The sequence below is a fragment of the Salmo salar genome, chromosome 25, assembly GCF_965601325.2.
Source record: "Salmo salar chromosome 25, fSalSal1, whole genome shotgun sequence".
In the NCBI taxonomy this organism is placed as follows: domain Eukaryota; kingdom Metazoa; phylum Chordata; class Actinopteri; order Salmoniformes; family Salmonidae; genus Salmo; species Salmo salar.
Window position 1 is genome coordinate 31,515,001 of NC_138315.1, and position 22,287 is coordinate 31,537,287.

General features: G+C 42.3%; 1 protein-coding gene across 2 annotated transcripts in view; it reads right to left on the reverse strand.

The window, feature by feature from the left end:
- The window catches only part of LOC106586535 (ephrin type-A receptor 3), a 153,631-nt gene extending 140,323 nt beyond the window's left edge, over positions 1 to 13,308 (reverse strand). For both annotated transcript variants that reach the window (XM_014173940.3, XM_045707295.2), the window contains exons 1-2: positions 13,002 to 13,308; positions 2,379 to 2,443 (exon numbers count right to left, since the gene is read on the reverse strand). In XM_014173940.3, coding sequence (XP_014029415.2) covers positions 2,379 to 2,443; positions 13,002 to 13,104 — 168 coding nt within the window. In that variant the 5' untranslated portion in view covers positions 13,105 to 13,308. The remainder of the gene's footprint in view (positions 1 to 2,378; positions 2,444 to 13,001) is intronic.
- Between the last annotated feature and the right edge of the window lie 8,979 nt (positions 13,309 to 22,287).

Genomic DNA, 22,287 nt, shown 5'->3' on the forward strand with positions numbered 1-22,287 from the left:
GTTAGTAAGGGTTGATCTGTGTTGTAATGCTAGGTTAGTAAGGGTTGATCTGTGGTTGTAATACTAGATTAGTAAGGGTTGATCTGTGTTGTAATACTAGGTTAGTAAGGGTTGATCTGTGTTGTAATACTAGATTAGTAAGGGTTGATCTGTGTTGTAATACTAGATTAGTAAGGTTTGATCTGTGTTGTAATACTAGATTAGTAAGGGTTGATCTGTGTTGTAATACTAGATTAGTAAGGGTTGATCTGTGTTGTAATGCTAGGTTAGTAAGGGTTGATCTGTGTTGTAATTCTAGGTTAGTAAGGGTTGATCTCTGTGTTGTAATACTAGGTTAGTAAGGGTTGATCTCTGTGTTGTAATGCTAGGTTAGTAAGGGTTGATCTCTGTGTTGTAATACTAGGTTAGTAAGGGTTGATCTCTGTGTTATAATACTAGATTAGTAAGGGTTGATCTGTGTTGTAATGCTAGATTAGTAAGGGTTGATCTCTGTGTTGTAATGCTAGATTAGTAAGGGTTGATCTGTGTTGTAATACTAGATTAGTAAGGGTTGATCTGTGTTGTAATACTAGATTAGTAAGGTTTGATCTGTGTTGTAATACTAGATTAGTAAGGGTTGATCTGTGTTGTAATACTAGATTAGTAAGGGTTGATCTGTGTTGTAATACTAGATTAGTAAGGTTTGATCTGTGTTGTAATACTAGGTTAGTAAGGTTTGATCTGTGTTGTAATACTAGATTAGTAAGGGTTGATCTGTGTTGTAATACAAGATTAGTAAGGGTTGATCTGTGTTGTAATACTAGGTTAGTAAGGGTTGATCTGTGTTGTAATACTAGGTTAGTAAGGGTTGATCTGTGTTGTAATACTAGGTTAGTAAGGGTTGATCTGTGTTGTAATACTAGATTAGTAAGGGTTGATCTGTGTTGTAATACTAGGTTAGTAAGGGTTGATCTGTGTTGTAATACTAGGTTAGTAAGGGTTGATCTGTGTTGTAATACTAGGTTAGTAAGGGTTGGTCTCTGTGTTGTAATACTAGGTTAGTAAGGTTTGATCTCTGTGTTGTAATGCTAGGTTAGTAAGGTTTGATCTGTGTTGTAATACTAGGTTAGTAAGGTTTGATCTGTGTTGTAATACTAGGTTAGTAAGGGTTGATCTGTGTTGTAATACTAGTTTAGTACGAATTGATTGCTTTGTTGTACTACTAAGTAGGGCTGGGCAGTATAGCGTATTCTACTGTATACCGGTATGGATGCACAGACCGGTTTGGGTTTTTACTTTACCTTCTATAACGGTATTTGAATGTTTGGTTTCTTAAATGTGATATTCTGTGTGTACCGTCCATTTTTATAACTTACACCACTACTTGAGTCATCCCTCTCCGCTCTCTCTCTCTCCATGCCACTTTCCACACAGACATAGCCCCGCCCCTTGCCACTCAAGGAGCGCATTTGTTGTTGCTTGACCACGAGACACTTGTATTCAGTCTGCATGGTCAATGCAGCACATGCAACCATGTTGATGACAACGATGTTTCCACTTCGCTTCTTAATATAAATCCACAAGCTCTCTATAATTACAATATTAGTTTGTGTTTCTTACATCTGCAAACAGCTAGTTTGTCTTTTCTTAGCAAGTTTTAGCTAAATCGTGTTAGCCACTAACGCTAATCACTAGCTAGCAGGCTAGCTAGCTAATAAATGTACTGAGTCAGAAATTGATGGAAATGCAGGAAATCATTTTTAGTTGAAGTTGAATTGAACAGTATAAAACAATCAGAATGGAGAAAGACCCATTGAAATCACTTAGAATGTATGTGTTGCCACAGCAGGGTCACGCCCTACTCATCAAGCAAATTTACAACTTACATTATTCAAAAACATTAAATACCATCATACTGTCCAAAATATGGAAAAATACTCTGAGATGATATTTTGGCCGTATCGCCCAGCCGTACTACTAATTTAGTAAGGTTTGATTGCTTTGTTGTACTACAATGCTAGTTAGGGCTTTATTAACATGTGTTGTTGTTCTGTTTTTGCCAACAATCCAAACCATATTACATAACATATATAACATATATGTTATATATACATATATAACCATATTACAAGCTGATCCCCCTCCTCTTTAACAAGACAAAGAAACACAATCTGTCTCCCCATCCACCCATATGGTGAGCCCATCACATACTTAACCTATGGATAATCCCACTTGATTTAGCTCATAGGATTACAGATAAGAAGATAAGCTTGTATTATTTGTTCGAAATGTCCTTAGCACCATTAAAACCTACAAATCTGCTGACAGGACAGAATGCTGACACACAGGATAGAATGTAAAAATGTGTTTAAACCATGAGACATGTATCTACTACTCACCCCATGTGATGGGTAGGAGATCCATCCCAGCTCCCCCTGGCTGGCTTTGGAGTCCAACAGGTTCACTGTAGAGAGGAGGAGAATAACAACAGGGATGAGTGTCTGGAAGTGACTATGGGAAAGCAGGTAGTCCTGGCACCACTGTGGACATTTTGAATCACTATCCTTCTGATGTCTAATTAGCCTCATCCTCCTTTCTCTCTAAACCTGGCCTTGGGACCTCAAGTCAAGAGTCATTACCAGGATAGTATTTACCCAGCTGCTCAATTCTCAGGACTCCTTAAAACACATAGACACACACACCAGGCCTGTTTCCCTCTGAGGACTTCCTAAAGCTAACCAAAACAGAGACAGCCTGCTGCACTGTCCTCCAAAGCAAGAGATGTTCTGGTCTGTGGTGACCTGGAAGGCTGTCGAGTCACAGATACAGCTGTGTGAACTGTCCCTCATCTGAGTTGTACAGTACTGATACACATGTACTGTAGGGTCAGGAAACCACATATGCTGTTACCAATCTTTGGATCTACAATCCCTGTCAACCTGTAACTCTCATGTTCTAAGCTTTATAATGGCATCTTTAGGTTTTCAGATAAATCATGGGCTCTGACTGGACATATGTACAACATTCATTATTACACTGTAAATATGGAAATTATTATATTATTTCACAAATTCTAGCTTTCAATTAATTCTTTAGTTGTTAATTAATTTAAACTTTGGTCTAACGGTCATCGAGAGCTATGGTTAGATTGTGTGATCTGAATGGTGTGAGTGTTATCAAACATACACTACATGACCAAAAGTGTGTGGACACCTGCTCGACGAACATCTCATTCAAAAATCATGGGCATTAATATGGAGTTGGTCCCCCTTTGCTGCTATCACATCCTCCACTCTTCTGGGAAGGCTTTCCACTAGATGTTGGAACATTGTTGCGGGGACTTGCTTCCAATCAGCCACAAGAGCATTAGTGAGGTCGGGCACTGATGTTGGGGGATTAGGCCTGGCTCACAGTCGGCGTTCCACTTCATCCCAAAGGTGTTCAATGGGGTTGAGGTCAGGACTATGTGCAGGCCAGTCAAGCTCTTCCACAACGATCTTGACACGGGGGCATTGTCATGCTGAAATAGGAAAGGGCCACCCCCAAACTGTTGCCACAAAGGTGGAAGCACAGAATCGTCTAGAATGTCATTGTATGCTGTAGCGTTAAGATTTCCCTTCACTGGAACTATGGGGCCTAGCACGAACCATGAAAAACAGCCCCAGAGAATTATTCCTCCTCCACCAAACTTTATTTTTGTGTGTGTTATCTTTATATATATATATAAAAGAAATACTCAGGAGCTCAACTTTACAGTTGACACTATGCATTGGGGCAGGTAGCGTTCTCCTGGCATCCGTCAAACACAGATTCGTCCGTCGGACTACCAGATTGTTTGGCGTGATTGATCACTCAAGAGAACACATTTCTACTGCCCCAGAGTTTAATGGTGGAGAGCTTTACACCACTCTAGCCGACAGTTGGCATTTTGCATTGTGATCTTAGGCTTGTGTGAGGCTGCCTGGCCATGGAAGCCCATTTCATGAAGCTCCCGACAAACAGTTTTTGTGTTAACGTTGCTTCCAGAGGCAGTTTGGAACACAGTAGTGATTGTTGCAACCGAGGACAGATGATTTTTATGCGCTTCAGTGCTCGTCAGTCCCGTTCTGTGAGATTGTGTGACCTACCACTTCGCATTTGAGCCGTTGTTGCTCCTAAACATTTCCACTTCACGTTAACAGCACTTACAGTTGACCAGGGAAGCTCTAGCAGGGCAGAAATTTGACAAATTGACTTGTTGGAAAAGTGGCATCTTATGATGGTGCCATGTTGAAAGTCACTGAGCTCTTCAGTAAGGCCATTCTAATGCCAATGTTTGTCAATGGAGATTTCATGGCTGTATGCTTGATTTTATACACCGGTCAGCAACAGGTGTGGCTAAAATAGAAGGGTGTCCACAAACTTTTGTATATATAGTGTAGGTGGACCTATGTCGGCGAATACAGCACGGCTTGGAATGCTCTTCCAATCAGCATCCAGAATCCAAACAAGCCGTTTTATAATTACTAAGACAGAACAGTATGATAAGAGCTGTGACACAGGGCCTCTGGTGGGTTGCAGTGCCGCTAGTGCAACAACAAAGCAGGGAAAAAGCCAATTTAATCTCGATTCAATCTTCCTTCAAGATCTGTGTTTTCTGGGATCAGATATCCTGACTAACAAGTGTTTGAGAGGAGAGTGAAGATCTGTGTCAGTCTCTATGGCAGGGTTCCTCAACTGGCTGCCCGCGGGCGGTTTTATTTGGCCCCCCAAGTTTTCTGGGGAAAAAAATGTTTTACAAACATTGTTGGACATAAAAACACCAGGAAATCAGCTCAAAATTATACTAATTTTGGAAATCTGTTCCCAGGTATTCCTGCGCATAACAGAGAGACACATCTGATTGTATACAAATATAAGCAAGGTTTGAAATGATTATGTTTTAGTCAAACATTATATCTGTTTGGGCTTCTTGAGGTCTACAAATGAATTATAATTCTGTTCCAGCCCCGACCATCCACTCAAAAAGAAAATCGGCTGAAGCTAGATTATGATCCCTGCTCTATGAGGAGTTCTGAACATGCTCCCAACTGGGAAATTATATTGATTTGCTACCTCCCTTTCCAGTTTGCACAGGATCGAGGACAGTACAGAGTGGAGAAGAGAGAGTTTAGGAGGGGAGAGGAAAATAAAGATTATTAGCACATTCCAGACTGAAGCCAACAAAATTGAGGCTCACCTAAATTCTAGCCAAACAGGGTCCGCACGCACACACAAACTCCTATTAAAGCTAATAAAGCTATCTGCTGATGTCAGATTATAGCAGTGCAGCATCCAGCTCCATTGGTTCCAATTTACATTTCTCAACGAGCCAGGCCCCATCTCAAATTGAGCCAAGCGAGGGAATTTGAGAGCAGAAAATTAGATGGCTCTATCTGAAGCTGCCTTTCCAGCTGCGCGGGCCGGAAATCACCACCAGAGTCCCACACACTCACACAAAGATCCACATGCACACAAACACACACACACACAAATACATGCCCAGACACTCACACAGAACACTCACACAGACACTCTCTCGTCAGTGTGACTACCCAGTCAGTCGGCCGTAGTGTGTTTCAGAAAGCACAGACTTTTTATGGTAACTAACAGTAAAGAACAGTATTAATAGCAGTCTGAGTAGACTACTGCTGGTCTCTGGTCTGGGAACAAACAACATGGGACAGTCAGGTGAGTCAATACGGGAAAGACAGAGACAGAGTAAAACCACAGGCCTTATAGTTCCATCTGATGTAGAGAATGAGCTTTTATTGAAGATTTAAGCTCTGCAGCAAGGTGTACACAGGGTTGTAGGAAGACAGGATGCACAGTGAGCAGTTTCTGCAGGAACACATCCATATGATATAGAAATCAGTCTGCCCAGACTGCCACAGAATGTAGGGAACACGCCTGTTGTGACTGTCGGTTGTGTCTGTGTGTTAGGGTCTGCAGTAGTCTGTCTGCAGCCAGGCACATCTGCAGGTTGTGACTGACTGTGTGTTCAGGGTGAAATGTTCTCCTCCCATCATGAATTATTCACACCGAGTGTCGCTGTGTCTGATGCTGCTGCTGGTTCCCCTCTCACAGCTCATGCATGCAACCAGCTCACAGTCTCACGTCAGAATTAGACGTTCATCCATGTTTCTCAAACATCAAATTTCGAAGTGTTTAAGGTTAAGTTTAGGCATTAACTCAGAAATCTTATGGTTAGGTATTAACTCTGAATGGTTAAGGTTTGGGATAGGCTTAAAACAACTTTCTATCGCTGGATTTGAACCTGCAACCTTAGGCACCAGAGGCTCTGGGGGCAACAGTGAGCGTGGCATGGATGGAAGCCGAATACTGTCGTGTACCACGTGTGACGTGGCTGCATACACGCATGTACACACAGTCTGTCTCTCTAATAAACACATACATTGTAAGATATTGGATAACCTATAAACACGCCTATACATCACCTCCACCACTTTACACTGCTATACCTACAAGTTGACTCATAACCCACAGTCCCCGCGGTTATATCCGCAGGGTCATTAAATATCGGGGCAGACAGGTTAGGGTCATTAAATATTGTGTGGCTGAAGGGCGTAAAGAGAAACAATACCTTAAAAAAAGTAATACATGTATTATTCTCGTGCAATTTAGGCTTCATTGAGGTTTTTCTTTTAGGCTATCTGGTATTAGCGCAAAAGCCTAAACTTTAGGGCATAACTGTAGCTCGCAAAATAGCCTACACAGCCAATCGCCAAATAATGCTTTTGGGAGCTAGCAGAAGAAATGTACGTACATTTCATTCAATAAGACAAAAGCTGCAAAAGGAGAGTTGAAAATAAAGAGAAGGGAGGGCCAGAAAAGTCATGTTTACAAAAGATTTGGTGAAGTGGTAAAATAGGATAATAGCAGTGCCGGCTATGTTATGTGTGATGTTTGTGAGGCGCTATGCAAAATCGACAGTCACAAGACGGGACTTCACATAGGACTATGGCACGTCAAGGGAACTGTAGCCTACTGTTCAGATGGGTTAAATGGAAACTGAAATCTGGACACTGATCGTAGGTCGTAGGTCTCACATAGCTTTAAAAATAACTCCTGTAGAATTAAGCATTTATTGCAGTAAAATTATACACCAAAATAAGCCAAAAATTGGACTTGGGAACAGGAGTGGGGAAATATTATGTATTTATTTATGCATCTTGAGATAATTAAATGCTCAGTTAGATACCATCTGTAGAGGTGCGGTCTTAATCATAAAACCATCATGAAAGCTGATAGTATTTCAACAACTTAAAATATGCATCGAAGCCGAACTGAAATCTTATCAGAAACACGTTGGGTCGTTTTCACAGCTTGCTTTTTCCTTACAACCGGTCAAACTGATGTCATTTGGACATTTTGCACATAAAATCTTTCCTTTTTTTGCGTTATTGTATTTTTCTCTCAGTCCCTAACTAAACGTCTTTGCTCTGCGAAAGATAAAATAAAAAAACTTTACGGATGTCAACTACAATGAAACATTCATTCTATCGACCTATTCCATTATTCTGTTGAGCAAAGGTGTATTTAGTATTCTAGGGCAACATATGACAAAAGAGAAGATACATGTATCTAATTACAGCCAAGTTGACTAACAAATAGCCTACCAAAATGTCGGAAATTATAAGCAGAAACATATTGAAATCAGGCAAAAAAAATCCTGCACCCCTGTCAAAAAAAAATCGTATTGCCATCATTGACTGTAGCCTATAGCGTATTTTCTATATTTGCGGGTAGGGGTTGGGTGTGGACCTCAGATGTTCACTTTATCACATATAGTCGGGCGGATGCGGATCGGTTATTAGCAATTGCGGGCGGATGCGGGTGAACAAACAGCTGATCCGCGCACCACTAACCTACAGGCCTCCCATCCAGCAGATAGGTATATCACACACACACACATACACACACGCACATACACAGAGAGAGAGATAGAGCACTATTTTTAAAGCGGGAGCATGTGTAAGCACATTTCCAGACCCCCTGAAAGGTACCATCGCTCACAAACCTCTGCTCCTCCCAGCGGGGCTACCGCCCCGGCCTCTCCGGGCAAGGCCTCCCTGCCACCGGCTAAAAATACCACCGCCTCCCGGCGCCCTGGCAGGGAGAGAAACTACCGCGCGTCACGCAGCCAGACTCACCACTGTCGCCTATTCACACACGCACGCGCTCCCGCACACATGGGCTACACTTAGGCCTACCAAGCCTTTCTCTCATTTTATGCTGCGCACTCACTGCTCAAAGATAACTTACACTGAGAAAATACACTGATCCGTTGGTGCAAGAAGCCCTCTTCAAATCAAGCCAATAGCCCTACAATTTCACATACATTCTGGCCAAATTATCCCCCTTAAAATGAACAATCCTAAAAGTGGCCGTAATACTTTCTACTCCTGGGTTAGACGAATTGCAATACGAGAACCTGTGTCGTAGCTCATCAAAGTTCTCCGATGACTATGGCTTCAGACAAGCACTGCTAAATGGCAAAAACATCTATTTGCTTCTGTAAATATGAGTGTGTATAGCAGGTAGCCTGCCCAGATAGGAGAGGAGATATTAAATAAGTCACCGCTATAACTCTGTGTGTTGTGGATTACAGGGACATACTGTATTACGGTAGGGAGTTTATCCATTGTCTTGCTACTAGCCTTAACCAATAGCATGTGGTCCTATACACATTTGATCAAAGTCATAGCCTATTGAAAACATGAATATATGGACATGGTGATACAATTCAGTATATAGGTCGTACCATTTTCGCAGCATTTCTTTCTCTGAACAGCCAATAATTTAATTTGAATTATGAGTCTATATAGACAGGCCCAAGTTAAGGGGTATTTCAGAATTCGTTGTTCTTTATTTTGGTTGATTTTATTTTTATAAAAAAACAACAAAAAACTACCATTACCTTATGTGGAAGGTGGAAAAAATTGCGTCACCAAGTTTTGGTCCATGACCGAATAGTCTGACCTCGCAGTAGGCCTCTGCCTTAGAACACTACCAATCTAGCATTCATATTACTTTTAAAATAGTACAATATCCTGCTAAAACTTTAACAATATATTTATCTGCAAAAGCAACATATTTTTCTTATGTCAGTTCAAATTGGATTTAAGTGCAATGGGTTTTGAAGATCTCACGAGGACCTGATGAAACAGCCTCAGATAAAACAATAATGATGGGCGGTATAATGATGTGGGGAAAAATACAGCATCGAAGTACTGAGAACAACTTTTCTAAACTTGTCTAGTGTTGCAATAGGCATAAGTTAATTCAAACGAAAACAATACAAAAAATATATAGGCATAAGTAAATAAATAAATTAACATTTATAAAGTTGAAGGCCTGGTGGGGAAACTTCAGATCCCTAAAATCTATTTTAACATTACAATTCTGATCATGCTTAAGGCGAAGCATGATGTTGAAACTGTACCTTGCCGAAGTTGTTGAAAGATTTATTCTTTCATCAAATAAACACAAGAGTAGCTAGAAGTTTGCAATAAAAATAAACAATATATGTTGGCTAATAATTAAGAGTATTGTCATCATCATGATCATTAGGCCTATAATTAATGATAATGATGAATAGCCTGATATTATTGTGTAATTCTCGTACATATAATTGACCTAATGAACCTCTAAATCTTGAGAGGAAGCATAAAAGGTGACATAATCTTAGTCGTCATGTAATAGTTCAGTTTTACATTTCTAAAACGTCCATATTTTTCCCCGCCTTACAACAGGACTATATCACCTGCTTCACAGTTTATTCTGAACATTCACAAAACACACACACACACGCACGGTCAGGTTGTCCTAAAGCTATCCTATATCATAGTCTATTACTTTAGGGTATGGGTTTTATATAATGCAGCCCAATGAGCCATGCGAGTCGTGGTTCCGCTAAGCCCCAAAGTAGGGCGTTACGGATTGAACAGTGGTTGGACTGTATTACTATTGTCGATTTACGACTTTTTATGCTCTGAAATGATAGATATGATAGTTGGCAACAAAATGCTGTGAATATTTCCAATAGGACGTTATTTTATTTAACTAGGCAAGTCAGTTAAGAACAAATTCTTATTTACAATGACGGCCTACACCGGCCAAACCCTAACCCGGACGACGTAGGGTCAATTGTAGATGCACAGCCTATAAGCTTAACCTACATTTTGCGGACAAAGCTATGTAGGCATATCAAATAAGATAAACTTTTATATAGCCAAGTCCCCATTATTTTGTTCTGCACTCATAAAAGTAAATACACCAGAAATCCATGCTCCATATTCTTTTAATTTTAAAATTAACGGAGAAAATGTGGCTTTGTGCTAAAAGTTTTCTTTATGAAAGGGACTTATGCAGTGTAGCCTGTAAAGGAAGGGAGGGGGTTCTGACTTAACCCGGCCCCGATGACACGGTGCCTCGAGCACAAAAACAGCATCAAACAGGGAGACGATTCCTCTCTTCCCTCTTCCTCCGCAGAGTGTGCATTTTCTGTTTCTGATAGAAGTATTTTTGATACTTCTATTATTACAGATAGACTAGAGCGTGTGAGGCTTCACGGTGAGAACGGCTCGATACTGACACTCTCTGGTAGACAGACCGGGTGTTTCGGATGGCCATACATTGCACGAAAGCAGACTTTTATAAACAATAAGCTACAGTCTACGAAAATAATAGGCAATTAGCAACGGATATATAGACAATTGGTATTAGATTACTCTACCATCACAGGAGATAATAATAACTTCATGACCAATAAATAAGTGCATAGCCTACATAGCCCTAAACAATAATTAGGCTAACAAAAATAGAACGACTAGGCCTATATTTGACTTGACTATACTGTGTATGTCAACGTCTGGCCTGCCGAAACCGAGCTGTGTGGGCTACTGGAACTAGCGAGGTGAATAAAAGTGTAAAACAGTAAACGCAGCCAAAAAGCATGTGCTGTGCCTCAAAATGTCAGACGTTTCTAAAAACAAAACACATAAATTGTGTCCGGCCAATCCCAACATGCTGCCCAGAGACCCATAAATGTAATTAGGCCTACATCAAATCGAAAAACAAATGTCACTTCATAATCTCCAAGCTTGGTTTATTAACCGTTTATATAGCCTATGAGTTAGACTACAATATGGGTCTAAAGATGAGACAAGGCGATACGCGCCTCTACCCAGCAGCTTACATGCATGGAGGAATGACTGGTTTGTAGCAATAGTAATTCCTTCTCGTTACAATACATTGATCATCTTAAAGAGCTATGATGTGGATTGAAATCTAGGCATTTTTATTGCCCAAAGAAAAAGTTGTGTTATGTGGCCTTAACTTTGACCTCTCGCGCTGGCCCATAGGCCTAATCTGTCTGACCTTTGAGCATTATTCGTTGTTCATTTTGATACCATATTCTCAATACATTTTTTTTTATATTCAAGCGTTGTCCTTTCCTACAAGAAAAACACAAACGTGATACTGTGGTCGCCTATGGTATAGGCTTCGTGCTGTAGACGATATGTCCACTCTGTTGCAACAAAGAATAGGCCTATGGGGAAATGCTGTCTAGTCGCTCGCATGTTTTCGGTTGTGTGCCTTCAAGGTCTTAGGCCGTTTATTCACTTAAATTGTTTATAGGCCTATATGTTTACAGTTCAATTATGTTACAATTCATCAAGGAAAATATATTCTATAACATGTTCTCAAATTTGAATTATAATGCCTATAACTAATGCGAAGCCTATTTCCATGTAAAAGCAAGTCAATAATAGCATGACAATAAATAGCTTCATTTTACTGCGCTCACCCTTGATTAGTATTTGGCTTTGTCTCACAATTGACGGTCCAAGTAGGCTACAGGAATTTATCAAAGTGCAATTACAGAGGAGCTTTGCCATTTGAAACTATAGGCCAATCATTTCATAACTGGACCATGCGTGTGCATGCGTGTGTGCAGCGCGATAATAAACAACCCATCGAGAGTGCGTGCGTCCGCGGCGCGATAATAAACAACCCGTCGAGATCGGCCTATTCAAGGAAAAGTAGCCAATGGGTTAGTTAAGCAATTGAAATATCGAGAGGATGAGTCCTTGCGTACAGCGTGCTATGGGATATCAATCAGGGGAATGTGCGTGTTAGTTCGAGCACGTCTCCACAAAGTAGGGCATATTTATATAATCCAATAAACTATCCGTGTGAATGAATACGAATTCATATGAATAGGTTGCATTTTCTAAATACACATCTATTTAGGCTAATGTGTGATCAGCTTGGGTTAAGAGGAGCGGAGGTCCACTGCCTGCCTCTGGTTCTTTAGTGTGCACTACAGCGCTTGAACTGCCTGCTTCTACTCGGTATTGTTGTCTTGGGACAATAGCCTACATGGGCATCTGTGAGTTATAATACCAAACATCAAAATCTACACTTCCTCATGCACGTTTCAAAATGTATTATTATCACTATTTAGAGAATAATGATGGAATACCAATCGTTAATTCCAACCTATAGATGCATGGACACCCCAGTGTTAAATGCCTAAACCTGATTATCGTGATCCCCCATCCAATACCAGTTTCCATCGATTTACCAGCGGGGCCAAAGCTCTTATTGAGAGTTTAAAACGCCACACGAAGTCCGTGCATCAATCCTTCTATTGCATTACATCCATCTTGGATCAAAACACAGAGTGGGTTAAAATAATTACACGATCACTTAAAAATGTGCTAAAATTCCGCCATGACAATTTTTGGACATTATCGAATGGTCTAACATGACATGTCCTGGCTGTCCCGTCCATCCACAGCATCAGTGCTGTTAAAACAACCTTAAATGTCTGGGGTCCAGACTACAACACGAGCCGCTGCAGCCTACCGCTCTCTCCCTCTCTCTGGAAGCGAACACATAACCTATATCCCCTCTCTAACATGGATCTTTACTCTTTCTCTTTTTATGTCAGATCCTCTCTCACTCACTCTTACCTTCATTGGACGGGTGGATGATCAGAAGTGCTGGGTAAATAAACGACAAGATGAACAGAAAAATACAAAGTAGTAGTGGTTTCGCGCGCGGTTTGCAATCCATGACGGCAGGCAGTTCAGAGGGCAAGACAGCGCGAGGTACATAACTCCGTAAAGCATGCGCCACTGAATGATGTGAGCTCGCTCTCCGGTTCAGACAAGAGGCTCGCGTTCAACTCGGCTCCGGGGCTGATGTCAACTTTGACACCGGAGAATGAGGAGGAGTCTACGCTCTCTCTGTCTTACTCTCTCTCTCGATCTACTGAACGGAGACTGGCTGGAGCGGGGGCTCTAGTTTTCTGCATGGTCCTACAGAGCTAAATCGATTGGTAAAGAGACGCTCAAGTTCACAAGAGGTCATTTTCCCAACAGATGATCAGAAGTAGAAGCAGCAGTCCAGCAGCATTCCTTCTCCAAGCATTAGCCCCATGAGTCATGCAGCATTCCCTCTCCAAGCATTAGCCCCAGGAGTCATGCAGCATTCCTTCTCCAAGCATTAGCCCCAGGAGTCCTGCAGTATTCCTTCTCCAAGCATTAGCCTTAGCAGTCCTGCAGCATTCCTTCTCCAAGCATTAGCCCCAGGAGTCCTGCAGTATTCCTTCTCCAAGCATTAGCCCCAGGAGTCCTGCAGTATTCCTTCTCCAAGCATTAGCCCCAGGAGTCCTGCAGTATTCCTTCTCCAAGCATTAGCCCCAGGAGTCATGCAGCATTCCTTCTCCAAGCATTAGCCCCAGGAGTCCTGCAGTATTCCTTCTCCAAGCATTAGCCTTAGCAGTCCTGCAGTATTCCTTCTCCAAGCATTAGCCCCAGGAGTCATGCAGCATTCCCTCTCCAAGCATTAGCCCCAGGAGTCATGCAGCATTCCTTCTCCAAGCATTAGCCCCAGGAGTCCTGCAGTATTCCTTCTCCAAGCATTAGCCTTAGCAGTCCTGCAGCATTCCTTCTCCAAGCATTAGCCCCAGGAGTCCTGCAGTATTCCTTCTCCAAGCATTAGCCCCAGGAGTCCTGCAGTATTCCTTCTCCAAGCATTAGCCCCAGGAGTCCTGCAGTATTCCTTCTCCAAGCATTAGCCCCAGGAGTCATGCAGCATTCCTTCTCCAAGCATTAGCCCCAGGAGTCCTGCAGTATTCCTTCTCCAAGCATTAGCCTTAGCAGTCCTGCAGTATTCCTTCTCCAAGCATTAGCCCCAGGAGTCCTGCAGTATTCCTTCTCCAAGCATTAGCCCCAGGAGTCCTGCAGCATTCCTTCTCCAAGCATTAGCCCCAGGAGTCCTGCAGTATTCCTTCTCCAAGCATTAGCCCCAGGAGTCCTGCAGCATTCCCTCTCCAAGCATTAGCCCCAGGAGTCCTGCAGCATTCCTTCTCCAAGCATTAGCCCTAGCAGTTCTGCAGTATTCCTTCTCCAAACATTAGCCCTAGCAGTCCAGCAGCATTCCCGCTCCAAGCATTAGCCCTAGCAGTCCTGCAGCATTCCTTCTCCAAGCATTAGCCCCAGCAAAACACACAGCTCCATTCTCAGACTGACTGATTACAATTTAAATTAAAACAGATTTATGTATTTATAAATAAACTACAATTATAATAAACATATTACTTTTCATATTCTTAAGTCGTAATATTTCCGATAAACTCAAGTAAAAGATTAGAGCAGAGTTTCCTTGTTCTGGCTATAACTAACACATCTGATTACTCTTAAAGCCTTAGTTGATTAGTTGAATCAGGTAGTGCTGCATGTGCCTTTGAGTTTAGCCCTTTATGCACCCCCTTGGGTCCCCAGGAGGAGCAAGATTGGGAAACCATGAGTTAGTGAGGCTTTGTTGTGGTGGTGTGGCGTAGTGAAGCATGTCCTGCTTGCTAAGGCCCCTGACAGACTGATCCACAGTGACAGGACTGCCCCTACCGCTGCCTGCTGTGACGTCACACACCCCGAGAACCCAGCCCAGGATAGCTGCAGGGTGGAGGGAGAGAGAGAGGTAGAGGGGGAGAAGAGAAAGACAGAATCACTGTTTCAGAGTCAGCATTCGTCAATACAATATTACACAACCCAATCTCCAAATTAAACACCAAACCATGGCCTTACTGCAGCAACAGAATTACACCACAGCTTAATGTTTAAATTATGCCATGTGGTGCCATGCCATTGGTGTCACAGAATTACGCCATGGCTTGACTTTTTAATTTACTCTATGGGGTGCCATATCTTAGCTGTCACAGAATTACGCCATGGCTTGACATTTTAATTACGCTATGTGGTGCTGTATCTTAGCTGCCAGTCAAACTTTGTAAAAGTTTAGGTATTAATTCTGAATGGTTAAGGGGGTGCATTAATGGTTAAGGTTTGGGAAAGGCTTAAAACAAAAAACGAGTGCCTAGTACTGGGATTGAACAGGACCCTCAGAGCTGGAGTCTGTGGCTTAAAACCTACTAAACTCAGCAAGAAAAAAAAATGTCCCTTTTTCAGGACCCTGTCTTTCAAAGATCATTCGTAAAAATCCAAATAACTTCACAGATCTTCATTTTAAAGTGTTTAAACACATTTTCCCATGCTTGTTCAATGAATCATAAACAATTAATGAACATGCACCTGTGGAATGGTCATTAAGGCACTAACTGCTTACAGACGGTAGGCAATTAAGGTCACAGTTATGAAAACTTAGGAAACTAAAGAGGCCTTTCTACTGACTCTAAAAAACACGAAAGAAAGATGCCCAGGGTCCCTGCTCATCTTCGTGAACATGCCTTAGGCATGCTGCAAGGAGGCATGAGGACTGCAGATGTGGCCAGGGCAATAAATTGCAATGTCCGCACTGTGAGACGCCTAAGACAGCGCTACATGGACGGACAGCTGATCGTCCTCGCAGTGGCAGACCACGTGTAACAACACCTGCACAGGATCGGTACATCCGAACATCACACCTGCGGGACAGGTACAGGTTGGCAACAACAACTGCCCGAGTTACACCAGGAACGCACAATCTCTCCATCAGTGCTCAGACTGTCCGCAATAGGCTGAGAGAGGCTGGACTGAGGGCTTGAGACCTGTTGTAAGGCAGGTTCTCACCAGACATCACTGGCAACAACGTCGCCTATGGTCACAAACACACCGTCGCTGGACCAGACAGGACTGGCAAAAAGTGCTCTTCTCTGACGAGTCACAGTTTTGTCTCACCGGGGGTGATGGTCGGATTCGCGTTTATCGTCGAAGGAAGAGCGTTACACCGAGGCCTGTACTCTGGAGTGGGATCGATTTGGAGGTGGAGGGTCCGTCATGGTCTGGGGCGGTAAGTCACAGCATCATCGGACTGAGTTTATTGTCATTGCATTCAATCTCAATGCTGTGCGTTACAGGGAAGATATCCTCCTCCCTCATGTGGTTCCCTTCCTGCAGACTCATCCTGACATGACCCTCCAGCATGACAATGCCACCAGCCATACTGCTCGTTCTGTGCGGGATTTCCTGCAAGACAGGAATGTCAGTGTTCTGTCATGGCCAGCGAAGAGCCCGGATCTCAATCCCATTGAGCACGTCTGGGACCTGTTGGATTGGAGGGTGAGGGCTAGGGCCATTCCCCCCAGAAATGTCCGGGAACTTGCAGGTGCCTTGGTGGAAGAGTGGAGTAACATCTCACAGCAAGAACTGGCAAATCTGGTGCAGTCCATGATGAGGAGATGCACTGGAGTACTTAATGCAGCTGGTGGCCACACCAGATACTGACTGTTACTTTTGATTTTGACCCCCCTTTGTTCAGGGACACATTATTCAATTTCTGTTAGGAACATGTCTGTGGAACTTGTTCAGTTTATGTCTCAGTTGTTGAATCTTGTTATGTTCATACAAATATTTACACATGTTAAGTTTGCTGAAAATAAACGCCGTTGACAGTGAGAGGACGTTTCTTTTTTTACTGAGTTTAGATGTTAATAGGCGCTGACATTGCCCCTAGTGGACGGTAGCTCCTGGCATATTCCATGAAGCCCATGAGAATGGGCTGATATTATACTGAACAAAAATGTAAAGATCACAGATGATTTCCATATACATAAAAATATTCTCTCATGTTTTGTGCATAAATTTGTTTACATCCCTGTTAGTGAGCATTTCTCCTTAGTCAAGATAATCCATCCACCTGATAGCGTGATCATTACACGGGTGTACCTTGTGCTGAGGACAATAAAAGGCAACTCTAAAATATGCAGTGTTGTCACAACACATTGCCATAGTTGTCTCAAGTTTTGAGGGAGCGTGTAATTCACATGCTGATTGCAGGAATGTCCACCAGAGCTGTTACCAGATAATTGAATGTTCATTTCTCTACCATAAGCCAACTCCAATGTCATTTTAGAGAATTTGGTAGTACGTCCAACCGGCCTCACAACGTGTAACCACGCCAGCCCAGAACCTCCACATCCGGCTTCTTCACCTGAGGGATGGTCTGAAACCAGCCACCTGGACAGCTGATGAAAATGTGGGTAATGTGAATAATGTGAATAATTTCTGCACAAACTGTCGGAAACCATCTCAGGGAAGCTCATCTGTGTGCTAATAGTGCTCACCAAGGTCTTGACCTGAAAGCAGTTCGGCGTCATAACTAGTGGACAAATGCTCACCTTTGATGGCCACTGGCATGCTGGAGAAGTGTGCTTTTCACGGAGGAATCCCAGTTTCAACTGTACCAGGCAGATGGCAGACATTGTGTACGGTGTCGTGTGGGCAAGTGGTTTGCTGATGTCAACATTGTGAACAGAGTGCCCCATGGTGGCGGTGGTGTTATGGTATGAACAGGCATAAGCTACGGACAATGAACACAATTGCATTTTATTGGTGGCAATTTGAATGCACAGAGATACCATGATGAGATCTTGAGGCCCATTGTCGTGCCATTCATCCGCCGCCATCACCTCATGTTTCAGCATGATAATACACGGCCCCATGTAGCAAGGATCTGTACACAATTCCTGAAAATGTCCTAGTTTGTCCATAGCCTGAATTCTCACCAGACATGTCACCAGTTGAGCAGGTTTGGGATGCTGTGGATCGACGTGTACGACAGCGTGTTCCAGTTCCCACCAATATCCAGCCATTGAAGAGGAGTCGGAGAACATTCAACAGGCCAAAATCAACAGCCTGACCAACACTATGCGAAGGAGATGTGTCACGCTGCATGAGGAAAATGTTGGTCACACTAGATACTGACTGGTTTTCTGATCCACACCACTACTTTTCTTTTAAAGGTATCTGTGACCAACAGATGCATATCTGTATTCCCAGTCATGTGAAATCCATACATTTATTGAAATTGACTGATTTCCCTATATGACCTGTAACTCAGTAAAATCTTTGAAGTTGTTGCATGTTGATTTTAGCCTAGAAATTATTGGTTCAATAGCATCACAATTTGGAGCAATTTCCCCTCCTGTGAGTATTTCATTTATAACTCTCAGGATGTCTATAAATTCAGTGGTTGGCTCTGGGCAAGGTATTAATAGTGTGTGACGTGAGGATTTATTGCAGGTTTAAGACATGTCCCCTCATCATAAATTACCCTCTACATATCTCTCTAACCCACATATTACACATATCCATAATAGAACAAATTTCTATGAATTTCAGTGAACAGTAGTTGTCAAAAAAAATGTGTGTACAGGGTTTATGTACATTTACTATTGAGTTAAATATGGACTACTCTACCCATGTAATTTATAAATGGCAAAATAATGCTTCATTATTTTTAAATGTATTTTATTGTATCTCTTACTTCACATTGTATTGCAACATTTTAAATGTACTTTAAATAATGTGTTATTTAATCAGATTGATCATAATAGGTTGACAGCAATTTATGTTGCAACAAAATCGAATCATGGTAATGTGGATTTAACAAAGTCAAATACATTGATTAGCTTGTAAACTAATTATACAAACAGGGAAGGAACATAACGTTTTTTTCTGTAAAAAAAATAAAAAAGGAAAGTAATATTGAATGTTGTCATATAGTTTAGCGTAAGACTTATCATGAAAGAAAACACATATAGATGTGTTTCCTAAGTGACCTTTAGTATAAGGGATTTGACTGATCTTCCGGCTCACTCCCTCTCTGTGTTTTAGTCTTTACAACTCTGTGAAACTACTGCTAACTATAATTAATCTGTTTTCTATTGTAGTTGGACTGGAAAGAGAACAAGCTATCGTTCCTTTGCTTGGCCATCCCCTGGATTACAGTCAAATAAAACTGTTTTTCTTTTCAATGAGTGTCAGTCCATTCCTGAACCCCCTCCAATGGAACAAGGCGGTAGCTATGAGGGGAATATTGATTCAGAGAGGCGAATGTAAGTGCTGATGTGGCCTGACGTGCAGCGCTGCAGCTCCTAACGGACAAAACAGATGTGGCTTAATATCAGTTTGGAAGCTGCGGGCAGATTCTTACACGATATATACAAAGTACTGTATATAATGCCTATATATACACAAAAATATATACTACCATGTTTACAACTGTTTTGGTGCCCTCTTCCTCTCTGTGGCCACCAGTGGTACATTCTTTAGAACATACTTTAGATCACTTCTAGGCAGGCTGGAGTACTATACCCTTTAGGTTGGGTACATGCTCAACACACTCATCATGACAATTATAATGTCCCATAGCCAACGCCACTCATTTCTGCTACTGCCTATTGCCACATGTTGTAGAGGGAGTTTCTCTGCTTTAGCTGTGTGGCCAACATGGAATTATGAATTAGAATACTAGTTTAATAAAATCTCTGTAAAGCACAGTAATTGTACTTTTGGTCATTTTACTGTACTGGAGTTTGAATTTTAAATGTGATACCATATCTATAAGATGTGAGGTAATAGAACTTGAGCAGTAGAACATTAAAGGTGCCAGTTGTTCTTCATACCAGTCAGCACCGGCTCACCTTGACCACTGGTTGTAATAGGAGAACAAAGTTGGACGGCATTAGTTCTAAACAGTATTAGTGGTATTAGGAGCAGCCAGAAGGAGAGGCAGGGTCGGTTGCTGTCTGAGTTTGTCTCAGTCTCGGCTCTGGGTTTAAGATCGGGATTCTCTGTGACAGGATTGGTCCGGAGCCCAGAAACCCCACAGGGACATTCCTACACCATTCCTACTCTCTATACCCGACCTGGCTGATATATCCTGTCAGCCTCCTGATCTGATCGTAGGGAGAGAGAGATAAACAGAGAGAGACAGGGAGAAGAGGAGAGAGATGGAAAGAGGAAGAGAGAGGGAAAGAGGAAGAGAGAGAGGGAAAGGAAGAGCGAGAGAGGCAGGGCTGGACTGTAGAGTAGAGGACCCCAACAGAGCAAACTGCAGAGAGAGAAAACATGTCTGCCTGCTGATTTGAGAGCAGAACATACACACACACAGCAGCAGCTAAACGGCTTAACAAGGAGGCCAACCATCAGAGCTGGCAATTAGAAGGAGGGAAACAACATTTGGTCGTCTTGATGGTGTTGAGGTTTCGTCTCGAGGAGCTTCATCACCACAGCTCCATGTGTGTGTTGCTTATTATAGCGTGTGAAAGTGTCATCTAGAACTTTACATGGTAGAAGTGGAGTGGAATGACGAGACTCGAGAACATCCACATATCTTACTATTTTTATTTCTTACTTTTTACCCCCAATTCCGTGATATCCAGTTGGTAGTTACAGTCTTGTCCCATCTCTGCAACTCATGTACGGACTCGGGAGAGGCAAAAGTCGAGAGCCATGAATCCTCCAAAACACGACTCGGCCAAGCTGCGCTGCTTCTTGACACACTGCTCGCTTAACCCGGAAATCAGCCACACCAATGTGTCGGAGAAAACACCGTACAACTGGCGACCGTGTCAGTGTTAATGCTCCCGGCCCGCCACAGGAGTTGCTAGAGAGGGATGGGACAAGAACATCCCGGCTGGCCAAATCCTCCCCTAAACCGGACGACACAGGGCCAATTGTACGCCGCCTCATGGGTCTCCCGGTCACGGCTGGCTGCGACACAGCCCGCGATAAAACCTGGGTCTGTAGTGATGCCTCAAGCACTGCGACGCAGTGCCTTTGCCCGCTGCACCACTTGGGAGTCCAAATATCCACGTCTGGCTGTGTATCCCTGATTCAATGATTCACTCGGGTGTCACGGCCTGACCAGTAAAGGGGCTGTTTGTTATTGTAGTTTGGTCAGAGCGTGGCAGGGGGTGTTTGTTTCGGGTGTTTCGGGGTTGTTTGGGTTATGTTCTATGTTAGTGTATTTCTATGTTATTTCTAGTTGGTCTATTTCTATGTGGTGTTTATTGGGTTGACCTTCAATTGGAGGCAGCTGCTTCTCGTTGCCTCTGATTGAAGGTCCTATTTATAGGGGTGTTTGTTCTATGGGGGTTTGTGGGTAGTTATTTCCTGGTTTAGTGTTTGTTGCACCTGACTGGACTGTTTGGAGTCATTTGTTTTGTAAACGTGTTTATTTAGTTTTCCTTCTTCAAATAAAAAAAAGAAGATGAGTATACATTTTCCTGCTGCGTTTTGGTCCACTCCTTACGACAATCGTGACATCGGGAGGCCAAACATCCACATATCTGGCTGTGTATCTCTGATTAAATGTATTATTATGGTATAGATGGGTGTTATACCTTTTCAAAATGTGAACATTGAAATAATAAAAAAAAAAATACTATATTAATATCAATGGATAATATGTGAAGTCTATTTCTGGCACATCTAATTGTAGAAATAATATTTGAATTCTCAACCGAACAATACAGCAAAATAAATACCAAAGCAAAGACAGCTCTACCCACCCCTCTCCAAAGACAAAATAAACCTACACAAAACAATACATTACTGAGAGACAATATCTACATCTATTTACATCAATCTACAAGCCCATATCCACCAACCCCAATGGAAGTGTTTTCATATAGTCCAGGAAGGGTTGCCATATTTTCACAAAATGTTTGAATTTATTATCTTAAAGCATAAGTCATCTTTTCCATAGGAATACACTTATTTATTTTAGAGACACATCTTGTAGTTGAGAGGGGAATCTGACTTCATCGCAGTGGCGAGGGCTATTTCTGTAAATTTGACATTGAAATTGTTCCTTACATTCACATTTGTAAAGTTACCCAGAAGGCATATTTCAGGGTCAAGTGGGAAAGACGCCTCCATAATTAAGGCCAGGGTATCACAAACATCATGCAAAAAGGCTTGTAAATGAATACACTGCCAAGTGGAATGCAGAAAAGTGCCTTCTGTTGCA